The sequence below is a fragment of the Mercenaria mercenaria genome, chromosome 6 (assembly GCF_021730395.1).
Source record: "Mercenaria mercenaria strain notata chromosome 6, MADL_Memer_1, whole genome shotgun sequence".
In the NCBI taxonomy this organism is placed as follows: Eukaryota; Metazoa; Mollusca; class Bivalvia; order Venerida; family Veneridae; genus Mercenaria; species Mercenaria mercenaria.
Genome location: NC_069366.1, coordinates 23,500,927 through 23,518,046, shown reverse-complemented (window position 1 = coordinate 23,518,046; position 17,120 = coordinate 23,500,927). Strand labels below are relative to the sequence as shown.

Genomic DNA, 17,120 nt, shown 5'->3' with positions numbered 1-17,120 from the left:
GCGATCCAGCAAACTACAGACTGGCTTCCTAAGCGTGTATTCTTGACAAACTTCTTGGACAGATTTTCTACTTTAATCGCACTTCTCAGTTTACCAGACACAACATGCATTATGATCTGCAACACGAATTCCCCCTTTTGAATACGCATCACCAATTTTGTCACATTGCATTATTTTAAGATGGCTACTGTGCCGTGCAATACATGTTTAAGTGACTACTCCACTTATTTTAGTGTTTCCAAAACACAGTCAAGTTTAGGTTGGATGTCCTTTGAATACCATAGAAACGATAACAAGATTATTATGTTTTATGAGATTTACAGTCGTGTATCCATCATACAAGTTCCCACGTATTTCCAAGCCCCTTTAAGGAACGGTGAGGTGCGTAAGATGCAACGTATTCAAAACATGTGTGCAAAACTTGTCCTTAACAGGAGGAAATTTGACAGTTCCAAAACAAGCATTGTATGACTTACATTGGTTGCTGGTGAAAGCAAGGATTGGGCTTAGGATCCTTTCTTTCATGTAAAGCTGTCACATTGGCAGAGTACTTATGCATTTAAAGGTGGATAATCAGATTTTGGCCATGTAACGGATTTGTTCGAAACTGTAGCATCTGATCATTTACACATCATTAACACTTAATACAGATTAGATTTTCACTGGAGGTATTTTTAAAATTTCATTTTCCTATCCTGGTTGCCCAACCAAGATAGAGTTATTTCATCATAAGTATAAATTTGATAAACATACTTTGCCTAAGGAAATGTATAAATATTAGGCATATTGTAATATGTTTGTAAAATATTTGCATTAAAAATTATGTATTTAGATGGAATTCATTAGAAACGCACACACCAATACTAATATTTCATGAATTTTGTCCCCCTTTTACTTAGAATTTCATGTTAAAATTTTGATGCACTTTCACTCTGTCTCAGTTATTACTAAATGGATTTGATTCAAACTTAAAATAGTTATTCCACCTTATCACTCACATCATATGACACAAGGTCCATAACTCTGGTACCAATATTTCACGAATTATGCTCCCTTTTACTTATACTTTCATGTCAATTTTGATGCATTTTGACTATATCTCAGTTATTACTAAATGGATTTGATTCAAACATACGCTCTGAAATGAATAAGTATATAAAGTAAATAATAATCATTTGTAAGCATAAACATGATAAATGCATGCCGTAGGCCTATAGCTTTGGCTCGAGTTGTACTTTGTTTTTCAAAACTTTGAATGAACCACGCCCCAAAGACCAAGAAATGACCATAACATCACGTTATTTGAAAGTGTTAATAACTGCATGTCAAGTTTTCCTTTCAGCTGATCCTGAGCTGGTTCATTGGCGATACAGAAATTTCTAGACAAGACGACATTATGGTTGGTGAGGAAGACCAAACAAAATTCAAAATTGTAATGAATAATCATAACAAGGGTGTGACGTATTATAACTTAACGATAAATGACGTCACTGACGTTGATGCTCGGGAATATTTCATTTGCGTTGCTGACGTCATCGATTACTATCCAACGAACTTTCTTAAGGATAGTACAAGGATTGAGATCGAAGGTAATTTTATTCGTAATATATGTCCATGACTAAGTAGATCTATCCTCTACATGTACATAACTTTCGAAAAAACAATAAATATCTATTTTGATGCAAAAGTCTAGATACCTGCGAGTTAAAAATTGTATCTTCATGCATGCTTTTAAGTCAGAAGAATAAGTGAGCACATGATGAATGACTTTGCCTTAGAATGAACTGCAAACATTGCATGTGCTACTGTATGTATATTTAGACTGTTGTTGTTTAAATATTTAAGATGACGGCTGCCAGACCCTTGGGAACAGTGAAATCGAGATGTTTTGTAAATCTGTCGGCTATAGACGTGTAGCAGTGCCAACTGCATCAGGATCACAAACAATGTACCAAGTCTCCGAAGCATTTTATTATTTACAATATTTGTTAGAAAGGACGGAGACGTTTGGACAGCACCAGTGTTTAAATCCTCTGAAAGAACTGGCCTGTGGTCTTCATGCCAGTCAGTGTCAGTCTGGAAAACTGGTCAAACCTGTATGCAGGGAACATTGTCAGGGTACATATTATGTAATTAAGGTAGTTCTGCATATTTGGATCAGTTTTCCTCTACAATGTAGAATTTGATTTAACCCTGAGTTTCCAAAACTTTAGTTATACTTAGACAATTCTGAAAAAAGAGAGGGTCTTGTGCTTGATATTTTGCTAGACTAATTTGTAAAAGTTGGACCTCGCGAAATGTTTCCTAAGAAAGTGTATCGACGTATATTGTATATTACATGGTCAAATAAATTGCTTATGTTTTCGATATTTGACCTTGATTTAAAAGATCAATAAATTCCAAATGAATTTCAAGGCATTATTTGGAATTATTTCATATGACAACATATCTTGTATTATCTTTTGTCTGTAGACATGAGGAAATGTTGCTCGTTTTATAAATGTGCACATCTGTTGACATTAATACGCCAGACAATTTTCGTTTCCTTATGCCGGTTCCAGACTTTATTCTAAGTTATCAAGATAAATGACGTTTCAGCATAACTTCCAATGATTTATCAAATGTGCAGAACTATCTTAATTATAACATTCATATCAAGTGTTACGATTCTTTTATTTTCGTTTTCAATAAGGTTAAACGGGTAGTTAATTTTGAAATATGTTCTATATCATTTCAGCTAAGAACCGACTCTGAATATATATACTTCTTGTCATACCACTCTCCTACAGTAAAAAGAATATTTTTGTTTATTTTCACAATTGTCTGTGTGTAACACATTCCGTTTTGTTACACTTCAGAAATTGCCGATGTTTGTATGGAGGCGCCGTTCGCTATTGTGAGTAATAACAACAGTGACCTTCACTATTACTGCAAATATTTACCATCTTTATCAGACTCGCCGGACTGTACAGAAATATGGCTCGGTAAGTCTTTATATGACATTTGTTCTACAATTCCTTATAGTTTGTTTCGCTTTTGAGAGTGCTTACACTATTATTTTTGTCACAAAACGAGATATATGACACAGGGAAGTGCCTACGCCTTCATTATCTTGAGCAATGAAATGGGTCCAATCGCTAATGTGACTATGTCTTAGACTAGCTGACAAACTATGTAAAATATCTTCTGTTAAAATGTAGAGCTGGTGAGACCTATATATCTCATACATATAGAATCATTTCTGGCTACCTCGCCTAAATAATTTGTGTACAAATGATACGTAAATGACTTGAATTATGAGCTAGAAAATTTCAGGGATCAGGCATATCACTCAATGTTTTAAACTAACTAATGATAATCAGCTCAAACTCCTACAGGCTGGAGATACTATACTTGACTGGTCTTTTTGTTGATTTTCTCTGCAGACGATCGATGCAACTCGGTATGTTTGCCCTGAATATTAGATGCTTAGTTCCTAAATGTTATCACATTTAGATTCAAATACCATATAGATATAACCCCCACCCCACCTCACCCCACCCCGATGATTTGGCTGTACGTTGCCAGTTACGCTGAACCTTGTTACGCTGTCTGTAAGCTGGAACTCTCCTACTGTCTCAGCATATTGCAAATTTATGTCTCTGCCTCAGCTTTCTGATGCTCAACCTATATTTGCTGTCGTCTGTAGCATTCGACTATCACGTTAAGGTATAAGTTCTACGCGCTGTCCCTTAAGGTCGGATCTTCTGTAGTGTAATAAGGTGAAATGCTGACAGCGTAGCTGCAGTAGCTTTCTAATCAAGGTACTGGGGTAAATTATATGTTGAATACCCGATGTGTCTGCATCAGTCGCTGGATACAAAATGATCTCATTGCCATATGTCTATCTATTTACAGCTTAGCAGATGGTAGCTTTGATTGGTACTATTTATAGAACTTTTGTAATCATTGTAATACTAACCCTAACCTTTAGTCAGTATAGTATACATATTATACACTAAACGCATGAGGACATGCAATTATTTGCGTATATTTGCCGTGCGCTCCAACTGATAGTCACTTCCGGACATGCGCAGAAGAGCGCTCAAGCTCTGCAGTGTATGTAATCACTACATATTAATAACTTTTTCAGGATGTGAAGTAAATATGACTCTCGGGACTGAGGAAACGCCAACGTCTGTACGACTGCGTTCAGAGAATCATCCAAGTCAGGCTCCGTCTTCCTCACCTTGTAACTATTACATAAAGGCGTCCCCGTACTATATACTAGATTTGACCTTAGAGGACATTACACTAGGCGATGAATGTAGTATCAGCTATTTAATGGTAATGTTTCTTTCTTATTAAATTCTGAACTATGTTATATATTTTATAGAGAAAAACTAAACATAAAAAAATGTAAAGAAGACGCACAAGCCTACATAAAACACATGTGACACAATAAATTCAAACAAAGACAGGTTAAAAATCAGAGCGCCTGCGGTTAAGCAAACATATCAGGGCTGAAATAGCCTAAAGTGGCTAAGAAGGAAAAATAAATGTATTAACTAGATAGAGTAAATTAGCCTCTACGTCTGGTTCCGATTTCACCAAAATACTTCAGTTTGTTAAAAAAAAAATGACCTATGTTAATTTGCTTAAGTAAAGTAAAACGTTAAGCAATATAACCTACTTAAATCAATGAACAAATTTAAATATTTTCGTGAAATTGGGGCAAGTAGAGAAAGGCCAGTTCCAAAGCATCTTGTAAAGTTATCGGAATCTTACATAGATCAAATAATTTAGTGTTGCACTTGATGTTAATGTTCTCGAACTTATGCTGAATGTGACATTGGCCTGTATGTAATCACTTGTTGATGAATTTGTAAAGCATGTGCTGGAGCTTTATTTATAATATTGAGCCGCGTCATGAGAAAACCAACATAGTGGGTTTGCGACCAGCATGGATCCAGACCAGCCTGCGCATCCGCGCAGTCTGGTCAGGAACCATGCTGTTCGCTTTCATAGCCTATAGCAATTATAGAAACCGTTAGCGAACAGCATGGATCCTGACCAGACTGCGCGGATGCGCAGGCGGTCTGGATCCATGTAGGTCGCAAACCTACTATGTTGGTTTTCTCATGGCGCGGCTTATATAGTGTGAGGCAACATGAAGTTTTGATATGTTAACAGATCCCTGCTTCTCCGATATTGTCTACTTCACCTAAAAATTAATGAAGATATGACTTATAAAAGTTCGGTAAATGAAAATTGTTTTCATGAATAGTTGTAATCCGTCTTCTGTTACTGCTTAGAAGTTATTGGTATCCATTATTTCTAGATTAATGAAGAGAGAGTTTGTTCGAGCAATGCAACTCAGTATTTGTTATCACCAGATCAGTCAGAATTGAATATTTCATTGGTTTCAAATTCTCCCGACAACGCCGGATTCCTGCTGTTGGTCTCGCAAGGTAATCTTTTTGTCACATAGATTTTCGAAAGAGCGGCATCTTTATTTTCAAACAGAGTTACTTTTTTAAATCCCTGAAAAATATTTATCTAAATAAAATGGAAGGTCAGTCATCTTGATCATCTCGATAGTGCATTGATAGTTAAAACATGTATATCTAAATACAAATGAATGCTGATAAAGATGTGAAAACAAATTGTTTTAAGACCAGGATGCTTTTGTTTGTACATTTTGCTTTAAAATTCTAAAAGATAAAAGCTTACCGATGACAGGGGCAAAGGTGGGGGTGGGTTAGGAATTCTGCCCCAGTGTCTTTGTACCGGCCTGAAACAACATATTTGCAAGTGTATAGGACTGTTAAACAAAAACTGTCATAGCATTTTTGCTGATGTTGGTCGGTGTTTGGGGATGTTTGGATATTGAACTTTTCGGTTCCACCTATGAGTGTATCTAGTATTGTTTTGTTTTGTTGTGTTCTTTGTTCTTTAATGGTTTGCTTAAAGATTGTATAGATATATATGTTACCTACCTGTTTGAAATGACCATAAAGCTGATTTTGGTATTTTATTGTAGTTACCATATCAAGGTTTTGCACTGTACATAATTTAATAACAGAATTTCCCAGTTTTGACGTAAACATGTTATGAGCTACATTTATACAGATTAAATGAAATTTAGGTACAAGCACTCTGTTTATCTCAGTGTATATTTGATGTAAGCTATTTAACTAGCAGCCTTGCAAGAAACGGAAAAGAAAGGCACACTGCACTGACTTGATATAATTAATAAAGGAATAGATAAATCATGTACGTATTCAATTAATGTTGTTCCACGAAAAAGTCCGAGAAATTGTAAGATCCTTTTTAAAATTAGCATATAAATTGCATTGGTTTTCATTTAAAAACTGAGAGTATATTGCAACGTGTCACAAGTTATAAATTACGACTTAGCAATATAAATAAGGCAATAAGGAGGATTTAGTTATGTAATTGTTTCAAAATGATACAAGGTTCCGGTATGTTTTCGCTGAGATCCTATTATTCCAATTGTTGCGGTTATTTCAGTATTACATCCTGACGTGTGTGATGTAATAGAAGTCAGGGACTACTTCGGCACTACATATGACGGTCACAAGACTGGAAATGACACTTGCACGGAATGGATATTCTACACTGAACCAGGTTCAAATAATAATAAGTTTCTAACTTATTTTAAGGACCTGTAACGTTTGAGCCCAGTTACTGGAGTGATAAATAGCTCCTGATGTGACAGATCAACCTGCAAACAGTGGAAAACCTTGAAAATAGTTAAATACTTAACATTCTAAATAACATATAGGAAAATGATAAATTAGAAAATTGTGAATAATCACAAAAGATAAACAATAATAGGTAACACAGTGCGCATGCTTACCTTTCAATTACAACCCGTGTAGTCAAAAAGATATTGGCATTTGTGGCCGTTTTCAGCACTTCATGCCTTTTGACGAAATGCTTTATAATTCATTTAATTGCAAGTGAGTAACAACTGTACCACATGTAATGGATAATGATTATGCTTGCCTCATCAAGGAATGAAATATATAGTAACGTTTTCAAATTACGACTAAACCGAGCACACGTATTCTAAATACTAGTACAAATTTTCTTTATGAATTTATCATACATGTTTATGACATCGCATTGATTTTTTTTATTCCAGGATACAGTGTTTGGCTTAGTTTCTCAGACATTGCTGGTTGTCTAGAAATCTATGATGAGAACTCGATCCGCGTTCAGGAAGAAATTTGTTCCCTTCAAGAAAAACTGAATCTTAATGGGATGGATGTAGTTAAAGTGAAAGCTAAAACGCCTGGAACTGAAACTGCTTTCAGTGTTATCTATTCTCAGAACGTTTCTAAAGGTGTGTGATGTATTAGTAGTAAGAAGGCATTGGCTATGATAATATTATTAATCAGTTATGGTTTGTTTGTGAAATTTGTAAGCCCAGAGCCCAGGAAACGTTTGTTTTTGTAACCACAATATATTTTATTCAAGATACGTGTAAAGGCTGTTCGTGTATATTGTGCAGCGTATCGTACAACGTTATAGCAGAGATGTTTCGCCAAAGTATACTTTACCAAATACGGTTAAAACAGATAGATTTTACAAAATATTCATTAGTGAAATCAATGGCAGTGCTTGCTTCACACTTAAACGCACGTACACGTTGACCATCAGTTAACCCCTGTAGGTATCTAAAGTGGTCATGACCAATATGACATGTGTTCCCTATTTAGAAAAAATATAGTTAGTTCAATTTAAGTAGTCTGTTTCTGAAACCTGTACAAATGACATGGAATACGAAATATAATTTATACTATTTCTGTTACAATATTAAACTGTATTTAAATGATGAGTAGCACTGAAATGATTTGTACTTTGTAAAACATTGAAGGTACGAGGTTTTATCAATTCCTGTATCAAGTTATGTCATTTGCTGATCATTCCTCTAAATATCATGCATTGAATTTGATTAATTATACGCATTTTCATCAAAGAAATTAACAATGTGTATTATCTCTAAAACACGTTTTATTTAAATTTGGACTGGTTGTTTTGATATCAGTTTAACCTGCTAAGGTATTAAGATTATGTGTTACATGCAATTACATAGAAAATACGTTTGACGGTCTTTGATTTCAACTCATTTAGATTTAAAGATTGAATACTGCTTAAGCCGGTGCTAGTGGGCGTGGGCAGTGTTGCATTTTCCATTATTGCTCGTGAACAGACTCAATTAAACTGAGTCTGCAATTTTCACTGTTTGCCTTGTTTTCGGTGCTTACGACGGGCCTACTTTTCTGACTTTATTCATTATATCAATATATCAACATCTCTCGGGTTTAAGTGAATCATACATTTTTGTGTTGATACTCATAAAGGTTAGGTAATAACACATATTAGAAATGAACTTAAACCAATAAATTAAGTAAGTTTGATTAAAGTTTTATTTTTTTACATGTGAAACTTTAATATACAGTGTCATTTTCGTTGTATTATATTTAGGTTCCTTCGACTTTACCATAGAAAGCGTCGTATTAAGAGAAGGGGTCAGTGACAATATAGGAAAGGTTTTTATCAATCGCACAGACGGTAAAAGCGGTTTTGTATGTGGATATATGAACAGAGGTGCGGCTGACGTTATCTGTAGATCGGCTGGACATGCGTAAGATGGTTAATTATTTCGTTTTTTTTAAACAGAGCAACGCTTTGTCATTTCTCATCAAAGCAACCTTTCATTGAAAAAATCAAATAAAATAGCTTTGATTTATAGTGGCTTCTTATGGTAACCTTTAAGCAAGGGCAAATATCAAGGAGGAATTGTCACGTTCTAACTACAAAGCGCCATAAAGCGATACCAGTGTGTAGTGTTTGTAAGGACACTTTACACAAAACTCTCAAACAAAAGACACTAGACAAGTACAGGACAAACAATCATAGGAACACAGTGGGACTGTAATCTAAAAGAATTGATAATCACGTGCAACTGCAGTATTCAAATGAGGTGCACAACCGTTCGTCTAGCCGTCTAATTTAAGGTAATGGCAGTCGGCTAAACACGTATTCACTATATGTGATTTTTGCATTTTCAGGGCTCTTTAAAAGAAATCCATGTGCACCTTGAGCTATATCTACGTAATTATAATGCTAAATTGCCGTACGTGAATATTTTATCACACAGAAATTACCGAGTGGAATTTCGGGTCCACTACCTTAATACGGAAATTGCAAGGACATTTTGTAGAAGTGGACTCATGAATGATTCAGATTAGGTTATATTTATTCTATGTTTTAACCTTGCCATGGTCTAGTATGAACTTCATACTGTTCTTATGCAGGACTCCAGCGCTTGGCTACATGGTGTACGTGCCGAACCCCAGTGATAGTAATGATTATGATTCTGAGACGAAGGACATCATTATGTATGAACTAACCTGTATTGGAAATGAGAAAAGCATACTAGAGTGTATAACGCAAAAGTGGATTGACACTTGCACAGGCTATGATTGTAGCTGTTATTATGGAAGTAGTTTTAGAGGAGTTCATTGTCGTACGTATTTGTTTTTCTGTACATTTTAACATTTAACAGTTTCACAACATTGCATAACCTTCTTTGCCTTGACGAGTTACTCTTACAATTTAAGGTCTTCTGTTGGGACTCTTTTATCGCTGATGTTGATTGTAATAGAAAGAGTTGTAGTAGAGGATAGGAAATGAAAAATATAACATAAGAAATATATTATCCTAATTATCTCATAACAATATTCAAGGAAAAGGGTTTATGGTTTGTTTGTTTTTTGTTGTTTTTTTTTATTTTGATAAAGTTAATGCCAGAGTATGCATTTGTGTACGCAGTAAAGTTTCTTACAAAGTATATATAAATGTCAGTAATACCGGTATCTAATAGATTTTAGATTAAATCATTTTTGCTGGATTTATGATCCTATCTTCATGAAACGTGGTCAGAATGTTTATCTTGATGATCTTAAGGCCAAGTTTGAAATTGGTAAACTATTACACTAGGCCAGATCAAAGGAAAAGCTTGTTAACACTCTAGAGACCACATTTTAAGTTTGAAACTTATGATAATTAGTCAGAATGTTTTCTTGATGACCGCTAGGTCACGTTAGAATCTGGATAATATGGGGGTCAAAAACTAAGTAATTCGATCAAATCAGAAGAAAAGATTGTTAACACTCTAGAGGCCACATTTATGATCCTGTCTTTATGAGACTTGGTCAGAATGTTCGTCTTGGTTACCTCTAGGTCAAATTCATATCTTGATCATGCGGAGTCAAAAGCCAGGTCACCTTATCAATTCAAATGAAAAGCTTGTTAACACTCTAGAGGCCACATTCGTTACCCTATCTTCATAAAAATTGGTCAGAACGTTTATCATAATGATTTCTAGGCAAAGTTTAAAACTGGGTCATGTGGGGTTAAAAACTAGGTCACTAGGCTAGTTCAAAGGAAAATCGTCCGTTGTGCGTCAAAATTTGCCTTGTTAACACTCTAGAAGCCAAAGTTGTGAACCAATCTGTAAGAAAACTTGGTCAGAATCTTTGACTTGGTGATCGTGTTTTTTCTACCGTTAATAGATTTTTTTCATACTCTGTGAGCTTAAAGAGCATTAGTTTCTTAAGCAAACGAGAGCAGAAAACGCACAGGTCACCGGACTCGTTTTAATTTGATAGAGAATTTTCTTCACTCACTGTTTAACTCTGAAATGATGCAGAATTGAAAAACGGGGGTATTTTATAAAACATATATATAATGCTATAGGGATTTCAGGTCTTACAGGTTATGAATACAAGGTGATATCAGTATTATATAAGAAAGAAATGTCACTAGCAAATCTTTTTCATTTTTAAAATTGCATGTTGACATAATTTTCCCATCCACTTTATTTTCTGTAAAAGAAAACGTATTTAAATCTGCCAAAAAAAAAGATGGCGTTAAGAGTTTTAGTTCTTTTTGTTTTAATTCATACTTCCTAGATAATATAAAGTGCTATGTTGAAAACTTTTATTTCAGTTGAAGCTTATATATACCAAACCTGATCTATTTTAACAGATATTTAAAATTACCCCATTTTACATTTGAGATCAGTTTTAAGCAATTGCAAGAAGGATATTGTTTTCGTAATCTAGCATTGATTTTTCCCTTAAATGTTGTTAGAAAGAAATATTCGAAGAAACATTTTTCAATTCGGCGGATATCCTGAAAAAACCCGCTCCTACATGCTTAAAATTTGATACAGAGAAAGCAAAAGGTAAGGACTAAGTTGTTTCAACAGTTAGCAAACCGCATTCCCATGAAAAGATAAACATATATATTAAAATTTTACTCATTGTTTCAGCGGTGTCGACACCTTCTTGCAACATGACTGGTCTAAGTAATTGTGGCTACGAGTATGATACTACGAAAGTTTTGCTTGTTAATACTATCAAAAATGGTTAGTTATAGCTTGTTGTTTTGAATGCTTTCAAGTTACTCAATGCTGAATTTTAATCAAGTATTATCTAAGTGATATCTGAAGAATTTATTTCTCTGTCCTAAAATATCTAATGGTGTTTAGGAAAGTACATAAGTATTTTAGTAGTTCCACCTATGTAGACTGCCTATAATGTGAAACATATTACTTCAGATTCCCTTTCTAAATTCTAGTTCGTTCAGTTCTGTCCATTGTTTTTTTTTTTGTCTAGGACAAAATCCATTATTTAAATGGGGATCATACGACGTTTTTCATGGAATTACACGCTAGTGTACCATTGACGGTTCCATGTGCACCGCCGTATGAACACATATGTCTCTAAATTTTATTGTTTTTGTACTTTTAACATGTGTAAATGTTGAGTTCTGCTCAACCCGGGGCTAGAGGGCGTGGACCGTAGCATCAGTTTCCACTACCATCCATGTACAGTCTCAATCAAGTCGAGCTTGCAACAGTTTTGTTTTTGTCATGTTGAGCGATCTGTGAAGTTTTAACTTTTCTATTTCTTGGTAATTATGTGTTGTTGTTGTTTTTTTTTTGCACTTCAAGTATGATATCTACCTTGCAAGATGTTAATATAGTATTGTCTTGGCATATTAAGGTGACGGTCTTTATATGTTGGGGTCTGAACACGATGTCACAGAAATTTCATCTCCTTTCTTCACATACTCGGAAGGGGAAAGTGTCACTTTCGATTATTCGTTCGGAGGGTATCCAGGAGATAACTTAGAGTTGTCATTAAGGGTCAGTATATGAAATAATATTTTACTGTGGTATTATTGATTTAGAATAGTATTTTATCTATGTTAAAGTAACAAAATAGACAATGTAGATATGAGTCATCATTTATAAAAGACCACCATCGGCTGATTGTTTTTCGATTTTCATAATTATTTGTCTTAAGGTGTATATTACGAATATTAAAGTGAATTTCAGTAAATAAAAGCCCCTTCTAGTGCGAAAAATATCAAGCGATCGATTTTAAATTCGTTTAGTACTATTGTGAAAATTAGCAACAGAGAAGTCTAATTGAAATGAATAAGTATAAATTGAAATGTCCCTTTAACTACTTTTGACACGAAGTTAATAACCTATCTACTCAATTTTCATTTAGATAAAGTGCATTTTTAACAGTGAAATCAATTTCAGCCTGTGGACAGTGCTGATGATTTAATTGTATGGCAAAAAGCAGAGTCCGTTCTCGACGGCCGCTATACCGCATGTGTGACACTGCCTAATGATTTCGTAGATAAAGAAGTTCAAATGGTGTTCACAATGGTAATGGCACCATCTGTCTCTGGTAGTAATCACACCATAGGATTACATAATGTGTCAATAAAACAAGAAAATTGCCCAGGTAATACATGACACATCTTTCATCAACATCTTGATATATTTTACAAAATTGCATTTTTACGATACCTAATTTTTTTACAATGCTTGTTTACAACATTTTTCTGTAGCACAATAAATAGCAAGTTGAAAATTTAAAATATTCATTTTCTATGGTATAAGATATTGTAAGATAAATATCTTCTGACTGGTTTATAGCTTTTATTCGTAGAAAGCAAAAATACAACAACAACTTCAGTTATCAACAGCTGAATACTGCTTTTAAAATCATTTTCATATTGTGTTTTATTAATTCATATCTTTTTTACAGACCAGTTTCCTGCGAACAAATGTTCATTTAACGATCTTGAAGTTTGCCAGACATTTTTATCAGAAACTTGTAAAAATGGCAGTTCTGGAACAACTGTCTGGAATGTTAAAAACAGTAAGTAAACATTTGATTGTAACTGATTTTGAAAGTAATTGGAGGTTAATAAAACAATATAGCTTAGTGCATTATAATGGTAAATTAAGTAATTTACCTGCATTTGTTTTAGTCTTAGCATTGACCATACATACATAGTTTACTTAAGTAAAGGACAAAAGTGCGTTGTTGATGTACAGACGGGCTATCAGAGACTAATGCTTAAACACATACGAGCACTTGTAAACACGATTCATTGTAATGACAAATTTTTTTTTATTTTCAGACACGTTAGAAGGATCCTCTACATATGCCAAGCAAGATACAGATTACGCTGTAGCATTTTCATCATCGTCAGGCGCGGGCTCGTATCTTCGATTTAATTATTTACAAACAGGCGTGGGCGTGAATGGGAATGATCTAGAACTCAGGGTAGAATATATACTAGACATAAGATTTACAAAACGTTCTTTTTTTGTAAAAAAGAAATTCAATTACCATTACTTTTTAGGTCATTTTAGTCTATAAATGTAGGAATTAATATATATTTTGTCTCTGAGAAACTTTGATGTAAGAAGCATTTCTTTGTCCAATAGTTTGCTTATGCAATCTGTCATTACAACATGAAAGCGAGTTTGCTTTACCTGTAATGAGACGACTTGACATGCGCAGACCGGGACCCCTAGCTCAAATGTAAAGATCACGCTTGGAGGTTAAAAAGTCTTTTCACTCGGGTCAGTTACTCAACAATCCGTCAGAGGATTTTAATATTTGCAAAACTATTTCCCATAGTAAGACGAGTTCCGCACAATTTTAGACCTTAGCTTAACGGTCACACTTGCAAGTCAAAGGCTCACGTGATCTTAACAGGGTCAATTTATTGTCCAGTCCAGAACTCATTGAGGGATTACATTATTACTTAGCACAAATGTTTTCCATAATCAGGCGACGTGTCACGCACACATCAAGATTTCTTGCTCAAAGGTCAAAGTCACACTTGGAGGTCAAATTCAAAAAAAATGTTAACTGTCCGATCCACCATCCATCAAGACAGTTTAATATTACTTGATAAAATAATCCCCATAATGAGACGATGTGTCGTGCGTAACACTCTGAACCCTAGCTCAGTGGTTGAGGTCATTCTAGGAGGTCATAGCTCATACTGTTGGTTTTTTTCCTGTCTGGTCCATAACTCTGTTATCCATCAAGGAATTTTAGAATAAAAGGGATCCGGGCTTCAACACATTTAAATGAAATAAATACTTTTCAAAAAAAATTTCAGGTCGATTTCGAAACCTCGAGTGATGGAGTAGAGACGATATTTTCAGACAACCATTACAAATCAGAGTGGGAGGACGTATGCATGCGACTGCCTTCCACTGGTGATGGGCAGTTTAGTGTTAAGTTTATTCTACGTAGATCAGTCTCAGAGGGCAGAATTTTCCTTGACGATATAGAGTTAAACAATGAGCCATGTCCACGTAAGTATAAAATTATCATAATCAGTTTAACTTTTCTACATGATGTAGAGTAGTTAACGAATGAACTGTGCCCGTATGAGTATCATACTCATTTCTCATTTTGAATTTTCTCGATGATATAGAATTAAACAAAGTCCGCGTAAGTATATTATCAATCATTTAACTGTCCTCGATGATATAAACAGTGAACTATGTTCTAATTTGAAAAGAATATTAAAATCTGTTATTAGTAGATGGTACAGATGGAAATATCTGGCTCTCAGGTGACTGATTTAACTGTAACGGCTGTACCCGCAAAAAACAGTAACCTCAGAACCGGATATTCCAGTCAGTATTTACATCAGTGGTTAATCATTGTATGTGTTATTGTAAAATAAATAAATCAAAACGAAATACTTTCTGTTTAGCATGCATTCTTATAGCAGCGTTATTAAACAAAACGCGAGAAACTAACGTCTACAAACAGAAATGAAGACTTGACGTTTCAAAGGCACATAACAGCAAAACAGGTTTAATTTAATCATTTAAAGCCTGTCGTAATGGAATTTTTCTTGTCGTAACAAACACATTTTTGAATCTAGAAATATACTTTAAAGAAGAAAAAGAAATAGTCAATGTATTTGATTTTTATCAAATTTTACACGAAAAACAAACAATTTGTAATTACAGCTTGACTCGTTTAATGTCGTTCATTGCCAGCTTTCATAGACAATTTTACATTGTAGCCTCCCTTGATTATCTTGCAATTCGTGCATATCTGGATAAACGTATTTCGTTTATCTGCTACCTGGTGAAAATCGATATTCGGTCAATGGTCAGTGTTGGGAAGGTGTAGAATTGCAGTAAATTGCAATGCACACAAACGGAAATATTATAGTTTTTTGCGAACACTTGCTGCGATCATGCCGCGAATATCAAGCGAATATGCCGCGAACTGATGTAATGTTCGCGGGATGTTCGTTTGGTGTTCTCTTTTCACATGCAAGTTGGATTTGCCGCGAACAAGTTACCGCGAGCTTCTAGCGAACAAGTAGCTTTCAGCTTCTCGCGAATAAATTGCTGCGATCTTCCCACGATCTAGTTGTTGCGAACATGCCGCGAACTAGCTGAAAACCATGACTACCAAAGTAGCATGCACAGAAAAAGTGAAAAAACAAATCAGTAGGAATCAGGGATATAAATTTATTGAATAAACTTCAGCACTGAGGCTGTGTTCAAATTCAAACTGTCAATGTCTGAACTTTTTCATATCATGATACTTGGTATATTTTGAATTTTAATGATAGAATATTGTTAATTGTAATTTAAATAACACTGTCTCAGTGCATGTTTTCATTTCATCCCAATGCTTTTTCTTCACACTGCATGCTTATAATATAATTAAGTTATATGTATGACTACAAATCTGTCACAGATTTACTTTTACATCTTACTTATCAAACTTATGAACTCACAGCTAAAATTGTCATTTTGATACTTCCTTTCAGAAAAAAGTTTGTGTCTCCTAGTATTTCATTTTCAAGATTCCTCATGTTTATTCATACATACATGTATAAATTTTAAACATTATTTTTCTGACTTACCACTAATAAAAATTATATTCCTATCAACCTCTAAGAATCACCATTTAGATATAAAACATGTCTGTTATGCATACAGATTTCCCTGTAAACGTGTCTTCTAAAGTATCTGGTTGTAATTATAATCAAACTCATACTGTGACTCTATAGATAATGTTGAAAATTAATTAATCTACAATTATCTGCTCTTATCAAAGTTCTTCAAGTTCAGTTTACAATCTTCTAAGTTCTTCTCGCGACCATGCCGCGATCAATGTTATTCTTGCGAATATCCCGCGAACTAGTGTCAAATCAATCGCGGTATGATCGCGGGTAGCAGCGAATATTCCGCGAATACTTCCTGCAAATAGGTATGTTCGCGGCATGTTCGCAGCATATTCGCGGCATGTTCGCATCTTTTTGATCATTTCATAAGGGCAGTGTTGAAAATACGATGTAATCCCAAAACTGTACCAGACTTAATACACATGAAAACAATTAAAGAAGACATGTTTTAGTTATTTCATTTTTTTTTATTTCAAACCAGTTTTGCGCCATATAACGACAATACGACAAACAATTAATTTAACAGTCCGTGCGTCAACCTAGAACAAAATTTAATGTAACAATGTATATGTGTCTTTTAATATCTAGTGTTGAGTCTGATTATTTTTTTTTTCACAAAGTTAATAAAAAGTGAATCGAATTGAAGTGCATAAAACTATCAATAAGTGATTAAGAGAAATACCGCGGAAAAGTGCGAATTCATCTAAAATGGGAGAAAAAATAAATGAAAATGCCGAATATTTTTGCTGGTCATTTTTATTCTAAATGATTTA

General features: G+C 34.4%; 1 protein-coding gene across 2 annotated transcripts in view; it reads left to right on the top strand.

Annotated features, from left to right (window-relative positions):
• LOC128557644 (uncharacterized) overlaps window positions 1-17,120 on the top strand; it is a 116,891-nt gene that overhangs the window by 84,290 nt on the left and 15,481 nt on the right. For both annotated transcript variants that reach the window (XM_053545413.1, XM_053545412.1), the window contains 15 exons: window positions 1,343-1,589; window positions 1,846-2,118; window positions 2,859-2,984; window positions 4,133-4,326; window positions 5,321-5,450; window positions 6,514-6,630; window positions 7,151-7,351; window positions 8,497-8,656; window positions 9,330-9,541; window positions 11,351-11,446; window positions 12,087-12,229; window positions 12,635-12,842; window positions 13,149-13,262; window positions 13,528-13,673; window positions 14,524-14,722. In XM_053545413.1, the coding sequence (XP_053401388.1) occupies window positions 1,343-1,589; window positions 1,846-2,118; window positions 2,859-2,984; window positions 4,133-4,326; window positions 5,321-5,450; window positions 6,514-6,630; window positions 7,151-7,351; window positions 8,497-8,656; window positions 9,330-9,541; window positions 11,351-11,446; window positions 12,087-12,229; window positions 12,635-12,842; window positions 13,149-13,262; window positions 13,528-13,673; window positions 14,524-14,722 (2,566 nt within the window). The remainder of the gene's footprint in view (window positions 1-1,342; window positions 1,590-1,845; window positions 2,119-2,858; window positions 2,985-4,132; window positions 4,327-5,320; window positions 5,451-6,513; window positions 6,631-7,150; window positions 7,352-8,496; window positions 8,657-9,329; window positions 9,542-11,350; window positions 11,447-12,086; window positions 12,230-12,634; window positions 12,843-13,148; window positions 13,263-13,527; window positions 13,674-14,523; window positions 14,723-17,120) is intronic.